At 47.3% G+C, this 24783-nt stretch overlaps 1 protein-coding gene across 1 annotated transcript; it reads right to left on the bottom strand.

Moving 5' to 3' along the window:
- Positions 1-1351: 1351 nt before the first annotated feature.
- On the bottom strand, positions 1352-1998 carry LOC122657647 (histone H2AX). The gene is made up of 2 exons (XM_043852415.1): positions 1693-1998; positions 1352-1573 (listed from the first exon to the last, which is right to left on the bottom strand). The coding sequence occupies exons 1-2, from the start codon at positions 1888-1890 to the stop codon at positions 1352-1354; spliced, it is 420 nt and encodes a 139-aa protein (XP_043708350.1). The 5' UTR covers positions 1891-1998.
- Positions 1999-24783: the final 22785 nt, after the last annotated feature.

Raw genomic sequence — 24783 nt, forward strand, 5'->3', positions numbered from 1 at the left:
GGCCAAGCTGGACCAATGTTGAAGCCTCAAGCTAAGCCCAGTCTGTACTAACACGATCCTGTCTTCTTCACTTACCCAACCCATCCCAACCCCTATAACTCCCTTCCTGTATTAAAATCCTCTACAATACCAACGGGGCAGCGGTGCACATCTGGCGGCACAACAAAGGCCATGTGTGCCATGTGTGCCACTTGGCCTCTACTGTGCCGTCGGATGTACACTGCTATCGCACCAATACTACAAAGGATCCTGGTCCCACCCTTCCCCTATTTCAATCAAGGTCAACCCAACACTAAGGGCAACGGGTCAAGGTTGGAATTTTTAAGCCCTAAATCAAGACCAAGTCAGGCTTCGGCCTAAACTAATGAGACAGGGTTGGACTAAAGTTTCAAAAAACCCGGCACGACTCGATCATGTTTCATCCCTAATCATGCCCCAATCAAAAGATGATTAATGGCAGAAAAAAACTACAGAACCTTAGGAAATTGGCTGTTTTTTACTGTTCCTTGCATAAATCTTCATTGCATGGCCTGTATAGATTCCAATCATTATGGAGATTTAAAACTCCCTTCGTCAACTCAATTCTTGGGAAATCTAGGGTTTTAGTGAAGATCATCATCTGTAAAATTATTTTGCCCTTTAAATACCAACACATCATCCCCTACCTAAAATCTTAATACCATATTTTGGGTGTGAACCAGCTGTAACCATTTCATATCTAAACCGTTTCCAATTCTTAAAACCCTGCTACCATGAGTCAAGTCTTCTCTGGTCATCACACTCTTTTAAATTGGCGCCATTATTCTCTATTTTAGATTAGAATCACGGTTTAATTTGTGCCTGAAGGCCTGAGATTTTAGATTAATTTACCCATGAAACTCTAATTCTATTCAAATTTCCAACTTCGATGCAGGACAAACCGTCAATCCTTGCAAATGGTACAAAAACTCCACCTGTCAATCAAATCATCGCTTGCACCAGATGAAAGAAACAAAAAGGGATTTTAAGAGGATTATAAAACTTGATTACCATGAATTAAAGTAACACATGAAAGCAAAACGATTAGGGTTCAAATTAATGAATACAAATGGTGGAGGTTCATGTGAGCATTCACCAACCCACAAACCCTAAACCTCAACATTTCAGTTCCGCACAATTGCTAAACCATTCAAGCATATTAATTTTTACTCTTTCAAAAAGATAGCAGCTTTTGTCAAAGCAGGATTGACTGAAAATTCACATTAGCAGAAAAAAGGGGAGAAAAAGGATAGATGGGTGGGAGGAGAAAACAAAATAAAAGGAAAATTTATTTTACATGTCTGATTCAGAAGGTTGGGGGAAAAAAAAAAACTTAGAACTCCTGTGACGCAGATCCAATCTCACCCTTTCCTTTCCCCACCTTCTTAGGTAAAAGAGTTTGGTGAATGTTAGGCAAAACACCTCCATTAGCGATGGTGACAGCCCCCAAAAGCTTACTCAATTCCTCGTCATTCCTCACCGCAAGTTGAATGTGCCTCGGAACAATACGATTCTTCTTGTTATCCCGCGCAGCATTCCCAGCCAATTCCAAAACCTGAAAATTTTCAAGAAAAAAAACACCAACAATCCTCAAATTTCCAGTTTTAAAGCAGTGGCGAAAGGCAGGAACACTGAAAATAAACAAAGAAAAATTCAAAATCGAAAACCACTAACCTCGGCTGCAAGATATTCAAGAACAGCGGAGAGATAAACTGGAGCGCCCGCACCAACTCGTTCAGCGTATTTTCCAGCCTTGAGAAACCTAGCGATCCTACCGACGGGGAACTGCAAACCGGCTTTATGTGACCTTGACACCGATTTAGAAGCTTTGGGCTTCCCTCGCCCTCCCTTGGTTGTCGCCGCTGAACTCATCCTCTTCCTTCTTGCTCGATCACGATCTCAAAAACCTTGAACAGACAAAGTAAACCCTAACCCTAAATTTCACACTCGCTAGTGGAAGACTCTGAGTCGGAGACGTTTGAAGTTGTCAACTGGTAAAGTCACAAGGCAGTGGGTTTATGTAGTGTTGAGTGTGTGAAGGTCTCCTTGAGTCTCTGCCTATGATTGGTTGCTTTGAGTTAACGCGGATCGCCAACGTGGCAGTTTTCGCGGGTGAGGTAAAAAAAACAAGGATTGCAAATATTCGATTTTCGGGATCGCCTCTTTTCGCGGTTGTTTCTGGATTCTTAAACTGAAGGAGTGCTTGATAGACTGACAACTAATGTGTCGGACGGTTCTAAACGTTCAAATGTTTGAATACAGAAATCATTCAACTGGAAATTGGGAGTCTGTCCCTTCCATACAATGGAAAATTACTATTACATCCTTATATGCGAGTCCTATCAAGGAGGTGCGATGGAATGATTTTTACCCATAGGAAGACAGTGCGAGGTCATTTCATGTGAGGAGGAAAGAGAGGCGTGCTAGAGTAACCTCCCTCGATGTAACTATACAAGGGAGATATGTAGTTAGATACCTCTGTCCTCTCATGCCTTGTTAATGTCAGGAAGAGAGAGAGAAAGAGAGAGATAAAGGTTCTCTTTGGGAGTTGCAATCTAGATGAACATCTAAGACCCATAAATGTGAGAAAGTTGATTTTAATAGATAAGATATATGTCTGTGTTGGAGGTTGCGGAATACCAAATCAAAATTTGATTGTTGTGAGCGCCGCCTCGAATGCGTTAAAGTATGTACTAATCAATAAATAGGGAAGGTTTAGGTTATTTAGACACTAAATTTTGTCTCCCCCAAACCCCCACCCCCTTCAAATGATGATTTTTAACCCCAAAATTGTTCTGAGAAGTTTTTCGATAGAATATTATCATTTTGCTCTTGGGTGACTTGGGTGTCCAAACCTTATTAGAATGGGCTTAAAATTTTAGGAAAGTTCTTTTTAATTTGTCATAATAAGGGAAAATATAGATTTTAATACACAGATGACACTATTTGGCCATCATTTTATCAAAATACCAGCTCTATAGGACATTCCAATTGGAGCATAGTTTTGACTGTATTGTCGATCAAATTTGTGGTTGATTTTTTACGTCATTAGATATTAATTTGAAAAACCTTTCCGACAATATATGGATTATCAAAATCCGACAGTCGGATCTTTCAAAATCGTTGTACAAAATTACCCTTTACTGGGGCTGAACCCACTTCTTAAACCAAGGGAAGACTGCCACGTGGCAACCCCTTGGAGTCTCCCCCCTCCATTTTCATCCCTCAACACCCTTCCTCTTCATTTTGGGCTCTATCCCTTGATAGTCCCTCGAAGTTTGAATTCCCTTAAATTTCTGGACAAGGTTTGAAATCCAAGGGGAATCTCGAAAAACCGCAGTGAAAGCGGAAAAACCCAAAAAAAACCTAAATACCCCTAATACCCCTCAAGACTAGAATTTCACCCGGATGGTCATGGGAGTGCCAAAATTCTATAGAATTGTGCCACTTATTGGATATACAAAAACGTACACCTAGCCATCAATGTGTTCTAGGTAACCATGAATCCCCGTTGTTGGTTTTAATGAATGTGTTCATCGAGATCCTTGGCTATAAATTTTGTGATGTATATTGTATCATTGTACTTCTGCCGCTACCCTTCAAGTTGTATTCAAGTTAGGTTCTTCGATCAACACATCGTTCTGATTACATGTTTGCCTATAAAACTCTGATTTTTGAGTTTAGAGATTTGATCTTCATATTTTCTTCTTCTCTTCTTCCTAAAAAAATTCTATTTCAAACAAAGAGGGCAGCTCCATGTAGAGGCTGCAATTTTGAAAAAGAGAATAGCAGCCCCAAAGAAGAAGGAAATGGGAGGAGATGTGAATAATCAGAAATTTCAAGTGGATCAATGTTCAACACTGTTGCGCCAAGAAATCGTCGAGCGGTCCTACGAGTGCCATCACCTGCAAGTGGACCAAGGGGTCAGCAGAGAGAACCGGTGTGGTTCTGGCCTAGTGCTCTCCGATGCCAAAGTTAGATCTCTTGAGCAAACAGATGAATAGTGATTATTCAATATGAGTTTTGATGTCCCTTGATGGGGTTGTGTACCTTGCCTTTTATAGTAGTGTATGGCGATGTGGAGAGTCCCAGTTTGATGGCGATTGTGCCGTTGAGTGGATAGAGGCCCTGGGTAATGGGGCTCTATTCTGATTGGCCATCTCCCCGCGGGAGGGAGTGTCCTGGTGGTATCAAGATCCTTGGTGGATAGATACCCGCGTGTGGTGATAACGTGTTATACCCGCACCCCAGGAGTATAATTAATTATTAATTCTTCCCCATGACGTGTAGTTATCACTGCCACGTATGCCGGTGAGTTGTTCTCACTGGTGGTCAAACCCAGCTATATTGACCATAGTACGAGGTTGCCTATGGAAACTAGTCGGGACCATGGAGGTTGCCCCTTGACGTGTCAGGGGTAAGTAGTTGACCAAATTTTATTGTGTGCTTACTGCCCTCTCAAAGCCCTCGAAGTGTGGTCCAAAGGCCCTGACCTCTTATGGTGGGAACCACCTTCCTACTCGCATCGGAGGCAAGGTTATTGGCTGCCTCCGACCCTGCATCCAATGCTGCTGACAAGGACCCTTGTGGGTGAGACCCTGTGGCTAAGGTACTATTGGCGCCCTGCCATGTTTGACCCTACCCAAATAGACCCTAGGGTACACTATGAGGCCTTATCCAAACAGGCCATTAATAGTGGTTTTCTATAAGAGAGAGGTGGGTAGGACTATTCATTAGTCTTGGCTCATTTCTACCTAACCTAACCTAACCGTGCTTGAGAGGAGAGCTTTGAAGAGAGGAGGCGGCAAGGAGGAGAAGAAGGAGAAGGAAGGGAAGAAGAAGAAGGAAACGGCTGCTGGGTTTGGAGCTTTAAAGAGGGTACATCGTGTGTACCTCAAACCAGGTAAGCCAAGTGCCCTTTTCCCCCATTTTTCTCTCTTCCCCCTTGCTCGTTTGAGCTTGGGTGGTTCGTTGGTTGCAGCCCCAAGATGGGGATTTCTTTTTGAAACCCAAAGGGTTAGCTCGAGTCATGTGTAGTTTCCCCTTGTAGGATGCTTTTCTATTTTCATTACAATCCTATAAAGACCTCTATTTTGACCTCTTGCTGAATCTATTTGATTCTAAAGCTTCAACCACCAAAGAAAACCCCAAATCTGGATTTTTGAGCTTTTGATCCTTTAAACCCCCTTAAATCTTTGAATGTTGGGTGTTTCTAAGACCCAAATAGACTCCAAGACACCCCTCCCTTGTCCCTTGAGGCTTAGAGAACCAAATGGGACAACCCTGGGCTTTTAAAGACCTTGAAATCACACTTGGGTTGCATCGGAGGCAAGGCTGCGTGAGTCCGATGTTTGCCTCCGATGTGTCCCGAGCTGCGGGAAGGTCGGAGGCAAGGTCGGAGGCAAGCTCTTGAGTCCGACGTTGCCTCCGATGCGATTTTAAGGCTTATAACTTATGTAAATGGTGGGGTTTCTCTATGAGGCCTCCCCTACACTCTCTCACACTCTTATTCACTTCCATAGGTGCCAACATATGTGCAATGGGGTGATTTTAAGCGGGAATCGTTGCGCTTATACAAATTCCATTTGAAGTAATTGGTGAGTGGGTTTGGGTGACTGTTTGAGCTTGTTTACTATTGCTTATTCATGCATTTATGAATTATATTGTGACATTATCATTCAAGCATGATTGCATATTTGCATTTATTCTTATTCGATGATGATGATTTGGATGATATGGATTTGTGTTGGGTTACGTTGCGAAGTATGCACGGAACCCCGTGTTACGATGGAATTGTATATTGCATCTCATTCTTGCTGTATGCGCCGTGTTGTCTTGGTACCGGTGTTAGATGGAATGGGACGTTGACACACCCGGATGTACCTCTCAACACGATAGGATTCATGTAGTATATCTGTGGTTAGGCTCAGTTCCCTATGCTACGACCCTTACCAACAGGGGTTTAGGTGTTGGGTAGCGAGCACTCGCTGCTGTGGAGAGTTAGAGAGGCCAGCCGGGGGTAGTAATGGTTATCGGGGTCCGCCCGGGTGGTGATGACTACGACCGGCGCGGGCTCCATAGTAATAATTGAGGTTGCATTGTGGTGAGAATGGAAGGATCCACAATGTCTTCCCCAGTTATTGCGGTAGCATATACCCATTGACTTAGCATTGTGTGTTAGGTGGTAAATGGCTCGAGTTCCTATGCTACGACCCTTACCAACGGGGTTTAGGTGTTGGGTAGCCGAGCACCGCTTGCTGTGGAGAGTTAGAGAGGCCAGGCCAGGGGTAGTAATGGTTATCGGGTCCGCCTGCGGGTGGTGATGACTACGATCGCGCGGGCTCCATAGTAATAATTGAGGTTGCATTGTGGTGAGAATGGAAGGATCCACAATGTCTTCCCGAGTTATTGCGATGAGCATATACCCATTGACTTAGCATTGTGTGTTAGGTGGTAAATGAATTAATAATAGCATGCACCATGGACTATTTGTGATTGTGTGATTGTGCATCCCCTTTTCTCTCTCACTAGCTCGGTGGAGCTAACCCCCGTGTACACATTCTTTTTAGATTTTGATGCAGATGATTACTTTGGAGCCAGAGACTGTGACTGAGGATCATGGCGATGGTTGCCCATGATGATTGTGCCTACGGGCTGTATTTATACTTGGGACTTATTCCCTTCTTTTATTTTTTTTTGGGGCCACGTGCCTTATAAAATATTTATTGTTATATTTGTTTTGGGATAGTTATGCTATGGTCATTCGGGATGTCCATCCAAACTATTTACGTATCACTTAGCCGTATGAACATGAGGTAACTACTATAAACGCTTCCGCTTATTTTATGATCGTTGGAAATGTAATATACCTTTGTCTTTCGCACTCTGATATTATTGTATTGTAATATTGGTTTATGACTGTGAGTTGGCCACTGCATCGAGATCCTGGCGGTGAGGTGGGATGACGCGTGTCACCCCAATCATACCCTGATATTGTATTTTATCCCTTGTCGGGATAGGGGTGTGACATAACGTCACTGGTGCTTGAATCCGTTTGGGTGACGTGACTTCTAAGCGGTGGCCTAGAGTCTGTAGTGACACGATTGGGTCATAGATGAGTAGCCCCGATGTCCGTGCACATCACGTCTGCGTCCACGATGCTGCACCTGGGTGCAGGCCGCGCTTGAGTGAGAGGCCGCGCTTGGGTGAGAGGCTGCGCCTAAGTGGTGGCTGCGCCTGGGTGCAGGCCGCTCCTGGGTGAGGCCGCGCCTGGGTGTGGCCGCGCTTGGGTGGGGCCGCGCCTGTGTGAGAGGTCGCGCCTGGGTGTGGCTGCGCCTAGGTGAGGCCACGCCTGAGTGGTGGCCGCGCCTGGGTGAGGCCGCGCCTGGGTATGGCAGCGCCTGGTGCAAGTCGTACTTGGGTGAGGCCGCGCCTGGGTGGGACCCCCGGTTCGTTCTCCTTGGTTCTGGAGCGGGTCGCCCTGTGACACGTGGTTGTTGCTGATTGGTCCGGTGAATCTTGGATGTATCATTTGCCCCCCACTCTCTTGAGATAGGATGTTCAAGAGAGTAGATGCCTTTACATAGTGAGGGGTCCGCTGCGAATAGACTTTCTTTGAGGGGCTTGCCTGTAAATCTAGTAATGAGGTAGGAGAGATTGGGGGTTCAAACCTTTCCTCCTACACTTTTTCTTCTTTTGTTTTTTGTAGATATATGTTCCTCTCCTTCACTTTCTCTTCTTTCACTTCTCATTTCTCTTTCTTACTTTTTGTCTCCCATTTTGCTCTTCTTTAATTTTCCCTTTGCATTCCACTTTTTACCTTTTGTCCTCTTTTTGGTGCCCACCATGTGCTTGTCTTTGGGTCACCTAGACTAGTATCCATTTTGCTTGATTTTGGGTTCTTGTGTTTGCTTTGTGCTCACTTGGTGTCTTGTTTGTTTGGAGGGCTTGAGTGGTGCTTGGCTTGAGTGCCTTGCCTCTGGTGGTCTCTGTCACTTGATCGTCCCAGTGGTGTGGCAGCGTCGTCATGTGCCTGCCTCCCCGTGCTATCGCCTTCCCCCTGAGGTAAGTTCGACCCCTTCTCTTTCTTTTGCTTTTTATTTTTTATTTTTTATGCAGGGCTGCGCCTAGGTGAGGCCGCGCCTGCGGGTGTGGCCGTGCCTGCGGACGCGAGGCCGCGCCTGCTGGCACCGAGGCCACGCCTGTGGGGCGTGAGGCCACACTAGGATCATCGCGCCTGTGGGGTGTGAGGCCGCGCTTGGGTCATCGCTCTTGGGAGGCGTGAGGCCGTGCCTTGGTGGCCATGCCTATGGGGTGTGCAGGCCGCGCCTGTGGGGTATGAGTGGCCACGCCTGTGGGCGTGGGGCCGCGCTTGGGGTGGCTGGGCCTGCGGGTGTGAGGCCACACCAATGGTGGCCGCGGCGTGGGTCTGATGGACTCTCATGCTTCTTCACTTTTCTTCTTCTTGTCTGTGATGGATCTGCTGTTTATACTTTGCAGGTGGCCTTCATTTCATTTTTTCTTGCTAGCTTCTTGTCTGGGAGATCGCTTTCTCGAGTAAGTAGTCCATTCCTCTCTTGTCGTTCATGTCATTTTTGGGTGACCTTGGCCCTGCTTCAGTCGGGGTTGGATCTTCAGAGGAGCGTTCCTCAGGATCGCCTTCTTCTGTGGGTACTCCATCCTCTATACCCTCCCCCAGTGCTATTGATGGAGGTGTGGGACCTTCTAGTGTCTCTGGTCCTAGTAGGGATCGTAGGCCCTCTGGGGCGGCATCCTCAGTCGTCGGTCCTGCTAATAGGTTGGGTCATGTTGCTAGCATCTTGTCACCTTCTGACTTGGTCTCCCTCCGTGAGGAGTTCCATATTCCCGCTGAGGTCATGTTGCGTACTCCTGGGCTTGAGCTGAGTGATTTTGAGGGTGACTCCCTCAAGCTATGCCTGGGTCGCGATCCATTCCACGTCCAGGAGTTGGACTCGGAGGCCTTCCTGTCCCTCTGGAAGCTGAGTCCTGGTAAGAGCACTATCTTTTGTACTTGATTGGCATGTTGGTATTTGAATATATATGTCATTTGACTGGTTGGGCGGTCTATGCAGTGGATATGCATCCAGACTTCAGTTTGCTCCGTGGCAATCTGCGGAGGAAGGCCGCTTCTCAGGGTGGTCCATCTGCTGGAGTGACCGATGTTGGTGGTGCTTCTACGCGTGTGGCTGTTGGAGCGAAGCAAAAGGGTGGTCCAGGACATGCCCATGTGACGAGCTCTGGTGTGCATGTCCTCCTTCCCCGTACTTCTCCTGATGAGGATGACGTTTTGGGCTCTGTGCCTCTGCCTCCATCTGTCGCCCCTTCTGGGTCTTCTGTATTGCCCCTCTCCAAGGGGAAAGGGGTGAGTTCCTCTGGTGGTACTGCCACTGATCTTCCCGCGTTGAATGAGTCCCTGGTGATCACCTTGGGCGTGCCGGAGGGCCCGACTTTGGCTGGAGCTGGTGTGTCGCGGGAGTGGGTGGACAGGGGTAGGCTCCCTACCGTAAGGGTGGCCTTGCAAAGGCTTAGCGATGCGTGTCTAGCCCAGACTCTCTACCATGATATGGCTTTGGTGAGTTATCCCTTTTTTGTCTCGTCATGTTTGTTGCTCCACTTATGCTTAGAGTGTTTTATCGCTTGCCATGTTGATTGTAGGTCCATCACCGTGTTACTGAGGCGGTGCTTCGGTTGGAGAGTCACACTTCTCGCGAGGTGCAGATACAACGCACCCTGTGTGACGTAGAGAGGGAGCTCTAGGGATAGATTGATGCCCGTGAGAGGGCCGAGGTCAACGCACAGAGGGCGTCAGGGGAGCTCACGGTGGCGTCCAGGAAGCTCCTGGAGGTGTCTGAGGAGCTGCGTGTGACCTCTGCTGGTGCGACCGAGAGCTCGGCTAGGGTTCTTACCTTGGAGGAGGAGCTTCATTCGTTGAGGGGAAGGCATGAGGCGGAGCTGGCATCTGCAGGTGAGCAAGCTGTGGTTGAGTTCCAGGCATCCTCGACGTTCTCAGCGCTGTATCAGGCGCAGCTTCAGCCTGCCTATGAGGGAGGGGTCCGAGACTTAGCCGCTTGTGTCTTGGAGGTGACCCCCGATTATGACTTCTCTATCTTGGGGTTCTCTGAGTTTGCTGCGGCGCTTTCGGGTGTAGCGGTGGTGGAGAGCGTTCCAGTGTCAGAGGTGGAGGCTGCCCTGCTTGAGGGGGGTGTTGCTGCGCGTCTTCTTGCGGTGGACATGATGTCTCCTGCTGGGTCGGAGGTGACCCACCCCTCTGTGGTCCCTTGACCCTACGGCCGTACCGATCCTGTAGATGTCTTGACCTTTTTCTTTTTTGAACTTAAGTTGTAACTATTATGACTTCTCTATGTGATCGCTTTTGCTTTTCTTTGATTGCATTGTCTCTTGGTGATTGTTTGCGCGTTGATGCCCTCTGACCCTTGATAGTCATGGGATTTTGGTAGTGGCGTTGCGCCTTGGTGGTCATCGGACCTTGGTGGCTTAACGCCTTAGGCGTAGAGCCTCAATGGTGGCATGACGCCTTAGGCATAAAGCCTCGGTGGTGGCATGACGCCTTAGGCATAGAGTCTCAGTGGTGGCATAACGCCTTAGGCATAAAGCCTCAATGGTGGCATGACGCCTTAGGCTTAAAGCCTCAGTGGTGGCATGACGCCTTAGGAATAAAGCCTCAGTGGTGGCATGTTGCCTTAGGCATGAAGCCTCAGTGGTGGCATGACGCCTTAGGCATAGAGCTTCAGTGGTGGCATGTTGCCTTAGGCATAAAGCCTCTGTGGTGGCATGTTGCCTTAGGCATGAAGCCTCAGTGGTGGCATGACGCCTTAGCCATAGAGCCTTAGTGGTGGCATGTTGCCTTAGGTATAAAGCCTCAGTGGTGGCATGACGCCTTAGGCATGGAGCCTCAGTGGTGGCATGTTGTCTTAGGCATAAAGCCTCAGTGGTGGTATGTTGCCTTAGGCATAAAGCCTCCGTGGTGGCGTAACGCCTTGGTGTAATGGCAGTGATTCAATTGAGTGGTAGAAGAAGACAAGTATTCCTGAAACACCTCTTTATTTTGAATGAAAATTTTCAAATTGCCCTTGAAACAGTGATGTCGTCTACTACTACTATCGCTACTATTGCTATTACCACTACCACTATCGCTACTATTGATGGAGCTGTTTGCTTCTCTGTAGTATCTTGCGGTGTTCTAAGTTCCAGTACGGTCTACCTTCTTGCCCCTGAGTCTTCAAGCGGTAGGTCCCTGGACGTATCCGCTGGAGACTATGTAGGGTCCTTCCCGGTTGGGTGACGGTTCCCCCTATCGTGGTCGTGATGCACTTGCCCTCCGTAGGACTAGATCTCCCTGGTGGAATAGCCTTTCCTTGACCCTGACATTATAGTATCTGGCTGTACGTTGTTGGTAGGCGACGTTCCTTAGTAGTGCTCTCTCACGGACCTCATCTATAAAGTCTAGGTTTGCCTGTAGTCCGTCGATATAGGTACATTCGTTGAAGTGCAGAACCCTATGGGACATGGCGCAGACCTCTACTGGCGCCAATGCTTCAGTGCCATATGCTAGGCGAAATGGGCTCTCTCCTATGGGTGTCCGTACTGTAGTTCGGTATGCCCACAGGATACTTGGTAGCTCTTCGACCCATTTTCCTTTGGCTCCCTCTAGCCTTTTCTTGACTCCTTTCAGTAGTGTTCTATTGGTGACCTCCACCTGACCATTGGCCTGTGTGTATGCTACCGATACAGGCCGATAGTCGATGTTGTAACTGTGACAGAATGCTTGGAATTTAGGGTTGTTGAATTATTTGCCGTTGTCTGAGACGAGGATCTGTGGTACCCCAAACCTCTAGATGATGTCGTCGTGGACGAACTTCTCCATCTCTGTCTCTGTTATCTTGGCCAAGGGTTTAGCTTCGACCCATTTGGTGAAGTAGTCAATCGCGACGACCGGGTACTTTCTGTTTCCCGGTGCTGCGGTGAAGTTGCCTAAGATGTCCAGTCCCCACATGGCAAAAGGTATGGGGTTGACGATTGATGTCAGCTTGGTGGCGGGTAGATGGGGTACTGGGGTGAACAACTGACATTGCTCGCACTTCTTGGCATATTGGATGGCCTCCTCTTGCATTCGTGGCCAGTATAGTCCCTGGCGGAGGATTTTGTAGGCTAGGGCTCGTCCCCCCATGTGGCTTCCACATATCCCCTCATGGACTTCGGCTAGGCCTTACTCTGCCCCCTTGGGTCCTAGGCACCGGAGTAGTGGTGCTGTTGCCCCCCGCTTGTACAGTACCCCATCTAGGACGGTGTACTTTGCATCTCTCATCCTGATCTTCCTTGCCTCGGCCTTGTCTTCTGGTAAGACGTCGTTCTGGAGGTAGTTGAGTAGAGGGTCCATCCAGCTAGGTCCCTCCTCGATTTTGTTAACCTGCTTTTCCTTATACGTTGGCTCATGCAGGATCTCAACATAGACTGCGCTAGCCAAATTTCGGAGTTCCTCATTGGCTAGCCTGGATAGGGCGTCAGCGGCGGCGTTCTCGTCCCTGGGGACTCAAACCATCTCAAACTTCATGAAACCCTCGATCAATGCTTGAGCACGTGCTAGGTATGATGCCATCCTATCATCTTTTGCCTTATACTCTCCATTCACCTGATTCACCACAAGCTGGGAGTCGCTCCGGGTGGATAGGTGTGTGACTTGGATGGCTCTGGCCACCCGGAGTCCAGCCAGTAGTGCTTCGTATTCTGCTTCATTATTGGATGCTTGGAAGGTGAATCGGAGAGCATATTGGATACGAAATCCTTCGGGGCTGGTTAATATGAGGCCAGCGCCGCTTCCTGCCGTGTTACTCGACCCATCCACGAACATGTCCCACGATCCGTGATCCTTCTCCTCGGGCTCCCCTATCTCTGGTTCGATCTCAGATAGGGTACATTCTGCAATAAAATCTGTAAGAGCCTGGCCTTTGATGGCTGCCCTTGGTTGGAACCTGATGTCATGCTCACTTAACTCCACCACCCATGCTATTAATCGTCCGAAGACATCTGGCTTGTGGAGTATCTTCTTCAGAGGTAGGTCTGTGAGGAGCGTGATGGTATGGGCTTGGAAGTATGGTCGTAGCTTCCTGGCTGCAATTACCAAGGCATAGGCTACCTTCTCGATCCTAGTGTACCTAGTCTCTGCATCGATCAGAACATGGCTGACATAGTAGATAGGCCTCTGGACTTTGTCTTCTTCCTTTAGCAGTACTGCGCTGACCGCGACAGGGGTGTCAGCCAGGTAGAGCTGCAACTCTTCGTTAGGTTCTGGTCGCCCAAGCAGTGGTGGGCTCTCTAGGTACTCCTTCAATTCTTCGAATGCCTTCTGGCACTCTTCCGTCCATGTGAAATCTTTAGGGCTTCGAAGGTTCTTCAATGTTTTGAAGAATGGTAAGCACTTATCACCTAATCATGACACGAACCTGGAAAGGGCGGCGACCCTTCCATTCGACCTCTGCACTTCCCTGACCGTCTGAGGAGGTGCCATCTCTTGGATGGCCTTGATCTTGGATGGGTTGGCTTCTATTCCACGTACTGAGACCATGAACCCCAGGAATTTTCCTGACGTTACACCGAATGCGCACTTTGCAGGGTTTAGCTTCATCTGGTTCCTCCTCAGTACTGCGAGTGCTTCCTCTAAGTCGGTCTTTCCTGACGTTACACCGAAGGCGCACTTTGCAGGGTTTAGCTTCATCTGGTTCCTCCTCAGTACTGCGAATGCTTCCTCTAAGTCGGTCAGGTGTTGGTTGGCATGGATGCTTTTCACGAGCATGTCATCCACATATACCTCCATGTTGCGCCCGATCTGCTCCTCGAACATCTTGTTGGCCATCCTCTGATAGGTGGCCCCTGCATTCTTCAACCCGAACGGCATGACGTTGTAGCAGTAGTTCTCTTTGTCCGTCCAAAATGCGGTGTAGGACTCATCACCCTCATGCATGAGGATCTGGTTGTATCCGGAGTAGGCATCCATGAAACTGAGCATCTCATGGCCGGCGGTGGCGTCGATCAGTAGGTCGATCTTGGGCAGTGGGTACTCATCTTTTGGGCATACCTTATTCAGGTCGGTGTAGCCGACGCACATCCTCTACTTCCCACTTGGCTTTGGTACCATAACCACGTTTGCGAGCCAGGTTGGGAACTTCTCCTTTCTGATGAACCCTGATTGGCTTAACTTCTCGATCTCTTCCTTGATTGTTGCTTGTCGGTCGAGGGCGAAGTTACGCCGCTTCTGTTAAATCCGTGCCCAAAATCCAGTTTAAAACTCGGTCTGACCATCGGTCTGGTTTGAACCTTTTATGTAGAACCAGGAGCGGAGTACGCTTGTGAAGCGTGGACCATGATACTCAAGCCATCCCACAAGATTGTTGACCGTGACTCGGAGAAGTCATCGAGGATAGGTACATCGACGAGGTAGGGGAAAGTTTATCTTCGAGGGTGCATTCCTAGCATTTCCTTATTTCGAGGATCCACTGGCCCTCGCCGTGTACCCGTTCTCACTTGGATGATTGGGAGTAAGTTAATATCCTAATAACTCATGAGTATAAATACTAGAATGGGCTTAGGACCTGATGTTCATTCTAATCATATTATGGGCCTAGTAGTATAATGGGCCCAATAACTTAAAATTGACCTAAAGACTTAAGACAACCAAACATGACTTAAGACTAAAGTGAGGTAAATAGGGGTCAATCCACTATTCACCTCACAATAGAAAACCTAAATCGTGGAGAGGAAAGGAGAGAAGGAAAGAAAGAAGAAGAAGAAAAAGAAGAAGAAAAAGAAGAAGAAGAAGAAGAAGAAGGAAGAAGGAACGAAAGGTAGAGAAGAAGAAGAAGGAAGAGAGGTGGAACCCAAGCTTGCTCTCCTACATTGGTGAGCATTCTCTCTCTCTCTCACCTCCTAATTTGTAGACCTAGGGTTTGGACTTATGAGCCATGAGTGCTTCATCTACCCTAATGGAAAGGCCATTAATGGCTAATCTTTGAAGCTTAGTTATAAAGACACCTAATCCTACCTTTCACCCCCTTTCACCCTTTCTCCATTTATGAACCCTAAGTTGGGGATTCACCTCCATTTATGGGTTTCACCAACCCTCATGGAAGACCATAGAGGTGTGGTTTGTGGGTTGTTAAATAACATTGATTAAAGACCCTTTCAAAACCCCAATACCCAAACCCATGAGTTTCCTTTCCATATGTATTTAATGGAGGAAAACCTAATCGATCATGGGGTTTACAAACCCATGTTGGGTGTGTGCTATGGCACCTTGGTTGGGGTTGTTCTCATGGCCAAAGAGACCCCTAAAAACCCCTAAGAATACCCCATTTTAGCCCAAGACTTTGGGGCTGCAAAACCATTCTCGGAATGGCATGAGCAAGAAGAGCGGCACATGGACAGGCACATGCAAGTGCCAGTCCCGAGAAACTAGATCCGGTGGGAAGTCCGAGAGGGACAGGCACATGCAAGTGCAGTCCTCGAGAAAGATCTACGGTGTGAGGTCCGAGAGGGACAGGCACATGGACAGCACATGCAAGTGCCGGTCCCGAGAACCTAGATCTGCGGTGGGAAAGTCCGAGAGGGACAGGCACATGGACAGGCACATGATATAGCCTTGCTTGTATGTGCCGGTCCCCTATTTTAGCCTTGTTTGATAACTTATGGGGCCCAACTCTTCTAGCCCTAAGGCACTAATCTCTCCCCACGTTGTACACTCTCTTTAGGTTGCCGACCTGGCTGGGCGTATTAGTACGTGGGGACGATGTACTTGGCATCGAACGCCGATTTGAAGAGCTCCGCATCGACGATTGATCGAGAATCAAGGTGAGTGAGTTAAGCAAACGCCTTAATTTATGGAATGTTTGTGTGTCATGTCTTGCGAATGTCATTCATGCATGTGTGCTATAATATATAATTATTAGTAAGATATAGGACGATATAAATGTTTAGATGTTGATAGGACTTTACATTCTTGTCTTGCGATATTATTTATTTTATCGCACTATGGTGCGAATGGTGTTGGATTTAGTTATGGGACTCGGGTGCCGTTGGTGCTGGACTCGAGGATTCCATAATATGGACTCACTCATGGCATGTAGATCTAGGGCTTAAAGCGGGATCCAAGTGCCGGTGGGTGCTGGGCTTGAGATTGCCGTACTTGAAATTGCATTAGAGTTGTCCATTGCATTAGGTGGAAACGGGATGGTGACCGACCGATCGCTTCGGTATTCACATCTCGTACTTGTATACGTACGTATGGGCTAGAGGGGCGAGAGGATAGCCGTGACCGTATTTCGGTATCTATGGACTCGGCCTCGGCCTATGCACATGCGTACCTCACTCATACAATAGGTGAATGCTGGCTAGGATAAATGTTTACCCAAGCACTATGACCCTTACCGAATGGGGTTAGGTGTCGGTCAAATCCGTGGGTTCCGACCGTTATTCGGGTATACCCACCGGGAAGTTCGGCGCCAACCGTATTTTGGGCCGAACGCCAGGGACGGGATTTGACTCGGGGTTTGCGTATATCTCTTGGTGGAGACCTGCGGGCTTCAGTAGCGACCGGGTTTGTCATCGCCGTATACCATCCGTTTATGGTACCGATGTCTGGGATGCTACCTAAGGTGTTGCTATATTAGTACTATACCGACTTAGTTGTGTGTTAGGTGGATAACAATAAAACTATACATCATCATTCATTCATGTAGCATGATTGTAAATTGTATGTGATGTACGGTCTACCTTGGTGGTATGGGACACCTTGGTATCCGTCCATCATGTATGGTTTGCAATCAACCCCATTCATTATTATTATTGTGTATGCTTGTGTGGCTTAGCCACTCATTGGGCTCGCTTGGAGCTCACTCCTCGAGGAAACATATTTTTAGTTGATGCAGTGTACATTCGAGCATGACGGCACGGAGTTCAAGACTCTGATGAAGGTCATGAAGAGTGGTGGACTTGAGTATGAGGATCATGGACCGGAGTGCTATGTGAGATGTGTTCCACGAGGGAAGCAGTAATTCTTGGCGGTGGCCATCTTTTGTTACACTTTGATAAACTATTTTTCGATTCAAAGGTGTATTCTTTTATTCCTTTCTTGATAAGTGTATTTATTATACAAGTGATAATACATAGATCCCGATTAGAACCCATTGATATGAAGGGGTAAATTTGAATAGACAATATTTTATATGCTATCACCTAGCTTCGCTAACTCGATGTTATTAATATTAATCCTTTCCTTTTACCTATTATTTGTCGTTGTGAATGAGTTAGTCTTGGATTGCATCGTTGATTCTCGTGGTTAGAGAGCGTATTGGCACGCTCCAGTTGCATTCCCGTGGTTCGTGGATGGGGGTGTGGACTACGTTGAATGGGCTTCCTGGTTGGGTTGACATGTAGTCGGTGCTCTGCTATGGAATGTGGTATTCCCGGCATGTCGGAGGTCGACCATGCAAAGACATCCATGTTCGCTTGGAGGAGGTGTCCAAGCCCTTCTTTCTGTTCCTTGCTTAGCAGGGAGCCGACCTGAATGACCTTGGAGGGGTCATCTCGGCTGAGGGGCCATGGGATGAGGTCTTCTACTGGCCTTCCCCTTCTCTCTGTCAGTTCATCTCTCTGGTCACTGGCCATGCTCTCTAGGCAGAGTGCCATTCCACGGGTGTTACCATTGTTCTTTTTCATGAAGGTGGCGTAGCACTCCCTTGCTTTCTTCTGATCTCCTCGGACTTCGCCTACCCCATTCTCGGTGGGGAACTTCATCTTCAGGTGAAGTGGCGATATGACTCCTCTAAGGGCTGTCAGTGATGGTCGCCCTAAGAGGCCGTTGAAGGACACCACGGACTTGACTACCATGAAATTCACCATGATGGTCACTTGTCGAGGGTGTACCCCGAAGGTGACGGGTAGTTCTATGGTACCTCTGATGGAGGCGGTGGCACCTGAGAATCTATGGAGGTAAGTGGGCTCTGGTTTGACCTGATCGTCCCCGAACCTGAACTGTCAATAGGCGCCCAAGGAGAGTACGTCAATAGACGCCCCTGTGTCTATCAGTACCCTGTGTACAAGCCGGTTGGCAACCTTCACCTGTGCTACCAGGGCATCTTCATGTGGGACGTTTAGTCCTTCCAGGTCTTCACCCGAGAAGGAGATCACCGCCTCGATCTTGGCTATCTTGCTTAGCTTCTTTGCCACTCCCACGAACCTGGCATGAGCTTTAGCTTTTTTGGTGGACTCTTCCCCCGGTCCTCCAAGTATGGTGAGGATAGGAGGTCCCTTGGTGCCACTAGGTTCTGTTGCATCTCTCCGCTCTTCTGGGCGGGCTCTCTCTTGATCTGTTCTTCTTTCTTCTCATCTCGGTTCCACTCTGTCTCTGTTGCGACCTCTATCTCCTTGGCCTGATCGGTTGTCACGTCTCCCCTTCACATACTTGTTCAAGCTTCCTGCTCTTACAAGTTGTTCTATCTCTCTCTTCAATTGATAGCACTCCTCTGTGTCATGCCCATTCTCTTTGTGGAAGAGACAATACTTGTTAGGGTTTCGCTTCTCTGGTCCTGCTAGCATGGGTCGTGGCCAATGGAGTAGGTCACGATCTTGGATCTGCATGAGTATCTGAGACCTGGTAGTGTTTAGTGGTGTGAACTCAGGGGTGCTTGCCCTCTCACTTCTCTCTGGGCGACAGTCTGTCCTCCCAGATGGGCGGTCGCTCTTCTCTTGTCGACGCTCTGTCCTCGACCTCTTACCCTCTTTGCAATCATCAGGTGTTGACCTCTTGTTGTCCTGTGGCTTGGCCTCGATTATTTTCGTTCTAGCTTGTATTACCTCGGCCATATTTACAAACTCGTTGCACCGCTCCAGGAGCTCTTTCATAGTCCTGGTCTCATGACATGCCAGGTCCTTGATCAGGTCCAGATCCCTGATGCCTCTTACTAGGGCTGCATGCTGTGTCTGGTCGTCCAAGTCTCGAACCTCCAGGGACTCCTTGGTGAACCTGCTAACGTACTCTCTGAGAGATTCCCCAGGGTTCTGTACCACATTCAGTAGATTGACGGTGGTCTTCTTCTGCTTGACACTGCTTTGGAAGCGGGTGACGAAGTGTTCGCATAGCTCTGCGAACGAGCATATAGATCTCGGTCGTAGCCTGGAGAACCATGATGTGGCTGCTCCCTTGAGGGATGCAGGGAATGCTCGACAGGAGACCACGTCTGACCCACCATACAATGTCATCATGCCATTAAAGTAGTTGATGTGGTCATTAGGGTCAGTGGTACCACTGTAAAGTTCAAAGGTGGGTAGTCGGAACCTGGAAGGTAGAGTGGCTGACATGATCTCTGTCGAGAATGGGTGTTGTCCAGGTATGGAATGTGTCTCGCCTTTGATCTGCTTCTTCAACCCTTCTAGCTTCTCATCTAGGTCGTGGAGTCGTCGATCGAGCTCCTCGTCCCGTGTCTATCCCTCACGCCTGGCCGGATGTTCGCTGCGACCCCGTTCACGCTCTCTCCTGGATGTCCCCTCCTGCCTTGAGTGTTGGCGGGATGGTGAATGGTCACGCCATGATGAACCCTGTCATGAAGGTGAGGGGCTTTCCTCTCTGTAGGTTCGGCTTCGTCGTGGTATGTGACCTTCTTCAAGTCGTCCGTCGAACACAGACCTTCGGACCGATCTCTGCGGGCTAGGCACCCTCGCCCTGGGTGTTGGCGTCCTACCACGTTCTGACCGTGGCGAGAGGTCTCTTGTTCTCCTGGGATGCTGGGAAGGCTCCCCCCGCTATGGAGTGGGGGTTGCCCATTGCGTAAGTCTCTCTGATCCCACGCCCCTGGGAGATGATCTCTTAGGGTTCGGCTCTTGTCGAGGTACAGACTCCACCCTTACTGATGGCGATGTCCTTCGGTGGTGAGACGTTGCACGCTGTGTCAGGTATTCTCGAAAGGGTCGTTGTTCATCGAGGATCTGTCGTTGCAGATCGTTGATCTGACCCACAGTGGCTGGAGCATTGGGGTCAGGTATCACCTCCACCACCACATCGTCTGCCTCGTCATTGTTAGGCTCATCGACCACAAACTGGTCATTAAGGGGGATCTTTTCCCCCAGAGGGACATGGTCCTGGTCATTGGCTCTGCGGCGAGAGCACTCTGGGGGTGGTGATCCATTCCTTGCTCCGTTGTTGGTGGTGGTAGTCTTCCTTCATGCCATTGAATGAATATGGAATCGAGCTAGTAGCTGTAATGGCTAGCGTCGTTCCCACAGACGGCGCCAATCTGTTGCGTCAAGAAATCGTCGAGCAGTCCTACGAGTGTCGTCATCTGCAAGTGGACCAAGGGGTCAATAGAGAGAACCGGTGTGGTTCTGGCCTAGGGCTCTCTGATGCCAAAGTTAGATCTCTTGAGCAAACAGATAAATAGTGATTATTCAATATGAGTTTTGATGTCCCTTGATGGGGTTGTGTACCTTGCCTTTTATAGTAGTGTATGGCGGTGTGGAGAGTCCCAGTTTGATGGCGATTGTGCCATTGAGTGGATAGAGGCCCTGGGTAACGGGGCTCTATTCTGATTGGCCATCTCCCCGCGGGAGGGAGTGTGCTGGTGGTATCAAGATCCTTGGTAGATAGATACCCGCGTGTGGTGATAACGTCACTGGTGCTTGAATCCGTCTGGGTGACGTGACTTCTAAGCGGTGGCCTAGAGTCCTGGTGGTGACATGAGTCTGTAATGATACGATTGGGTCATAGACGAGTAGCCCCGATGTCCGTGCACATCACGTCTGCGTCCACGATGCCACACCTGGGTGTGGCCGCGCCTAGGTGAGGCCGGGCCTGAGTGGTGGCCGCGCCTGGGTGAGGCCGAGCCTGGGTGGGGCCGCGCCTGGGTGAGAGGCCGCGCCTGGGTGTGGCCGTGCCTGAGTGGTGGCCGCGCTTGGGTGCAGGCTGCGCCTGGGTGTGGCCGCGCCTGGGTGAGGCCGCGCCTGGGTGCTGGCCGCACCCGGGTGGGACCCCCGGTTCGTTCTCCTTGGTTCTGGAGCGGGTTGCCCTGTGACACGTGGCGGCTGCTGATTGGTCTGGTGAATCTTGGATGTATCAAACACGTTAAAGTACACATATTTATGTTTGCATCTAATCTCCATTGGGAAAATATACAATACAAAAATCCTAGAACAGATTGCCCAAATCTGTCCATAGTTGAGAACAAATAGAGTTACTATTAGACTATTGCACAAAGTATAACAATTATAACAAGCACATAAAGAAAATATAATTTATTAATTTAATCAAATTAAATTGAGTTTGATGGACACACATCAAATGCAATAAATTCAACAGATCCTCCTTAAATATAGGCAAAATTAAAGGGGAAAAGACTATCTAACTTGGTTAAAAAATACAAACCACACATTCAATCTAAAAGTAAACTTTGACACCATTATTAGCGTTGGATCACGGATCAAGGTATCACTATCGTATCAGTATCACTAGTATCCGATACCGATTCAGATCAAAAGTATGAAGGCCAAAAAGTGGTGCGTTTTTTAATATACGCCTAATACGGGCTTGTTGTCACTACGACCTGATTTGTATTTGTAGGTGCAGCGGACGGAGGGTCGCTGGCGTGCACCCAGGGGGAAAGAAAGAAAATGGGAAAATAGGAGTCGCCACCTAAATTTAGGGTCTAGGACCCATGAATGAATGGTGTCCCTCCTTCAGAGAAGGGGCGCTAAATTAACTCCAATGACTCAATGGATGGTCTACCCCAGATCTCTGGGTAAGTGTCAAGTTACGGGCTGGGAAGGTGTTAGGCACCCAACAACCGCCTGGCCGACAGCCGGTCTTCCTAGACCAAACTATGTTGTGTACTGTTGTGTTATACATGTTACGCACATAATTAAAATAATTTTTTTTTGTGTTTTATTCAAGTTAGAAAACCTAACTCTATGGTAAAAATAAGGTTAATTGTACAAAAGTGAGTAAGACCCTAATCCTATGATTATATCATGAAGAATGACAATTACCTAGAGTACAAACTTACTTAAGAGTCGAAATGGCCAAAATTATGAAAATGCCGCTAGAGGGCCAAAATATGTACAAATGCATGAAATCATACTTAAATGCTGAAAAGATTAAAACATGATTAAAAATTATTAACAGCATGCATATGAATCAATAGAAACACATAAAATGCTATGGAGATGCAAGGTGGTGAAAATTACCAAAATGCCCCGGTTAGGGCAAAAATATAAATATGCATGTAAATGCAAGTTTATACTTAAAACATGCTTATGAAAGTTAAAACATGCAAATAAAGTGACATAAACCTTTCCAGGGCCCTAAACATGATTCGATCACAAAATGACCAAAATGCCCCTCAAGGGCAAAATGGTAAAAGTACAAGAACATGCACTTTCAAGTAATTTTAGGCATTTAATATGTCATTAAACATCCTAAAATTACTAAAATGCCAAATAAGGCTATTGGATGATACATTGGGCCCACGTTTGGTAAAATTACCAAAATGCCCCTAAGGGCAAGAATGAGCTTTATGCATGGTTATGATAAGGGTGTCAATCAGTTCGCTTTCGGGTATTCGGTCCGGTTTCGGTTCGATTCCATGCATTGTAGGTGTGACCCGAAACCAAACTGATACCCGACTCGGTTTTGTACTTACAACCGAATCCAAACCCCCTCGGTTCGGTTCGGTCTCGGTTCTATTTCGGTTTCATAAAACGGTTTTCATTCGGGTCTCATTTGATTTTTACTGCAATATAATTCGGTTCTTGTATATGGTTCCTTTTTTTTTATGGAATGACAACACCATCAAACCTTCAAATTGACAATACTACTTTGTTTTTAGTAAATTTCAAAATGCCTTGCCGATTAGACATTTGGATCGTTTGGACTTAGGAGAAAATGGAACGTTTGAATTTGAAAGAATTGTAAGATTAACTTGAAGTAAAAGAGTAAGACTAAAATAAAAACAATAAAATAGGAAAGGGAATATGAAAAGCCAATCAGTTAGAGAATTAGAGTTATAGTGATAAACAATTACCAAAAAACAAATACGGTTTTGATTACTTACTTACTTTAAATCTTTAATTACTTAATTATCTTATTAAATATCTTTTACCCAATTAAAAGAAATAGGGTTTGGGGATTAAATGGATATTCGGTTCGATTTCGGTTCAAACCGACGATTTTGGACATGGAACCGAAACCGAACTGTAAACACCACATTTTGACACCTTGGAAGTGTGTCTAGGCAATGATGGTTAAGGACGTAACTCGTGTTGTGACTGAATGGCAAGAATTACCAAATTACCCCTACCCCACTTTTTGTAACCAAACTGTCCCAAATAGAGCCTAAACCCCTAACATAGCCGTATTTAACCATTTTAAGTTCACATTTGAAGTTTCACCCAAATCCAACACCTTTCATGAAAATGATCGTTTTACCCCTGGCACGGTTCTTGCTATCTGGACCACCCGATTTAGTTCGAAATACTTTGGATGACTTCATTTGGTCATATTAAGCTTTCACGTAAAGTTTCGGCCAAATCGGATAACTTTTATAAAAATGACCGTTTTACCCCTGACATGGTTCTTGGTACCCGAGCCACCTGATGTGACCTAAAACCATTTGGATAACTTTATTTGGTCATATTGTGCTTACACGTAAATTTCATGTAATTCCGGTATCATTTGGACCTTGATCGGTGTGAAACACCATTTATGTGCTTTCTTCGGTATCCGTGCCACTTTTAGTCAAAATCTGGCTACATCAGCCACACAGATGAAAAGTACGTGTTGCGACCTTCACGTCGATATGTGACGTGCAAAAAACGGCCATCTGGATCAAAAAATATTGATGTTTGAATGTGGACCCTTTAAAATGGAATCTTTAAAAGGTTTATATAAAAATATAAAAAAAGTTTACTGAGCCGAGTCAGACCGGGTTAACCCGACCCGGACCAACCCGGCCTGACCCAGCCCGGCTGGGCCTGTCGGCAGGCCACAAGGCGCACCATTCCGCACACATGGGCATGGCCCCATGCCCACTTGGCTGCCAAAGTCTTGGCTGCACCGGCCTAGGCATGCACAAGTCAAGCCCATGTGCGCCCAGCCACTTGCACCTGCCAGCCCCAGCTGCTCACCAGCCTCTTGTCCCCTACCTTCAATGCCCCAGGGCTCATTCAGTCATTTCCTCGAACACTTTTTTTCCTATAAATAGGAGGTGTTTTAGAGAGGTTAGGGACAGAGGAAAATTAGTGAAAAATTACCTTCACGTAGTCCTTGATCCCCTCTTTCCATCCATGGGTTTCTTATCCATAGGTTATGCTCCATTACTGATATAAAACTGGAGGCTTTCAGCGACTATTTACGGTCAAAAAAAGGTTACTCAAGCTGAGCCCAGACACTTCCACGCTTCAAGGGTATTTTTCCATATTTTTTACTTATTTTTAAGTATTTGTTTTGATTTTCTTTACAACAAAGGTTTTTTTTCAGTTATAAAAATGTTAAAAATAATTCAAGAGTGATAAAAATATGAAATTTTCAGGGATGATGCTTGTCACTATGTTTGACATTCATTAATTTTCTCAAGCTCCAAATCAATTTTTTGTGATATTTTTGCCCCTGTAAAGGATTTCGGATTATGTAAAATCTGAACATGTGGGTGGGTATTTGGACAAAAGTGTTATGACCATGTTAAAGATCAT

The sequence above is a fragment of the Telopea speciosissima genome, chromosome 4, assembly GCF_018873765.1.
Source record: "Telopea speciosissima isolate NSW1024214 ecotype Mountain lineage chromosome 4, Tspe_v1, whole genome shotgun sequence".
In the NCBI taxonomy this organism is placed as follows: domain Eukaryota; kingdom Viridiplantae; phylum Streptophyta; class Magnoliopsida; order Proteales; family Proteaceae; genus Telopea; species Telopea speciosissima.

Excerpts from the sequence above, each read along its gene's own strand:
- LOC122657647 (XM_043852415.1), bottom strand. The coding sequence starts at position 1,890 with ATGAGTTCAGCGGCGACAACCAAGGGAGGGCGAGGGAAGCCCAAAGCT. Across the intron at positions 1,574-1,692 it reads TTGAATATCTTGCAGCCGAG|GTTTTGGAATTGGCTGGGAA; the intron begins GTTAGTGGTTTT and ends GAAAATTTTCAG.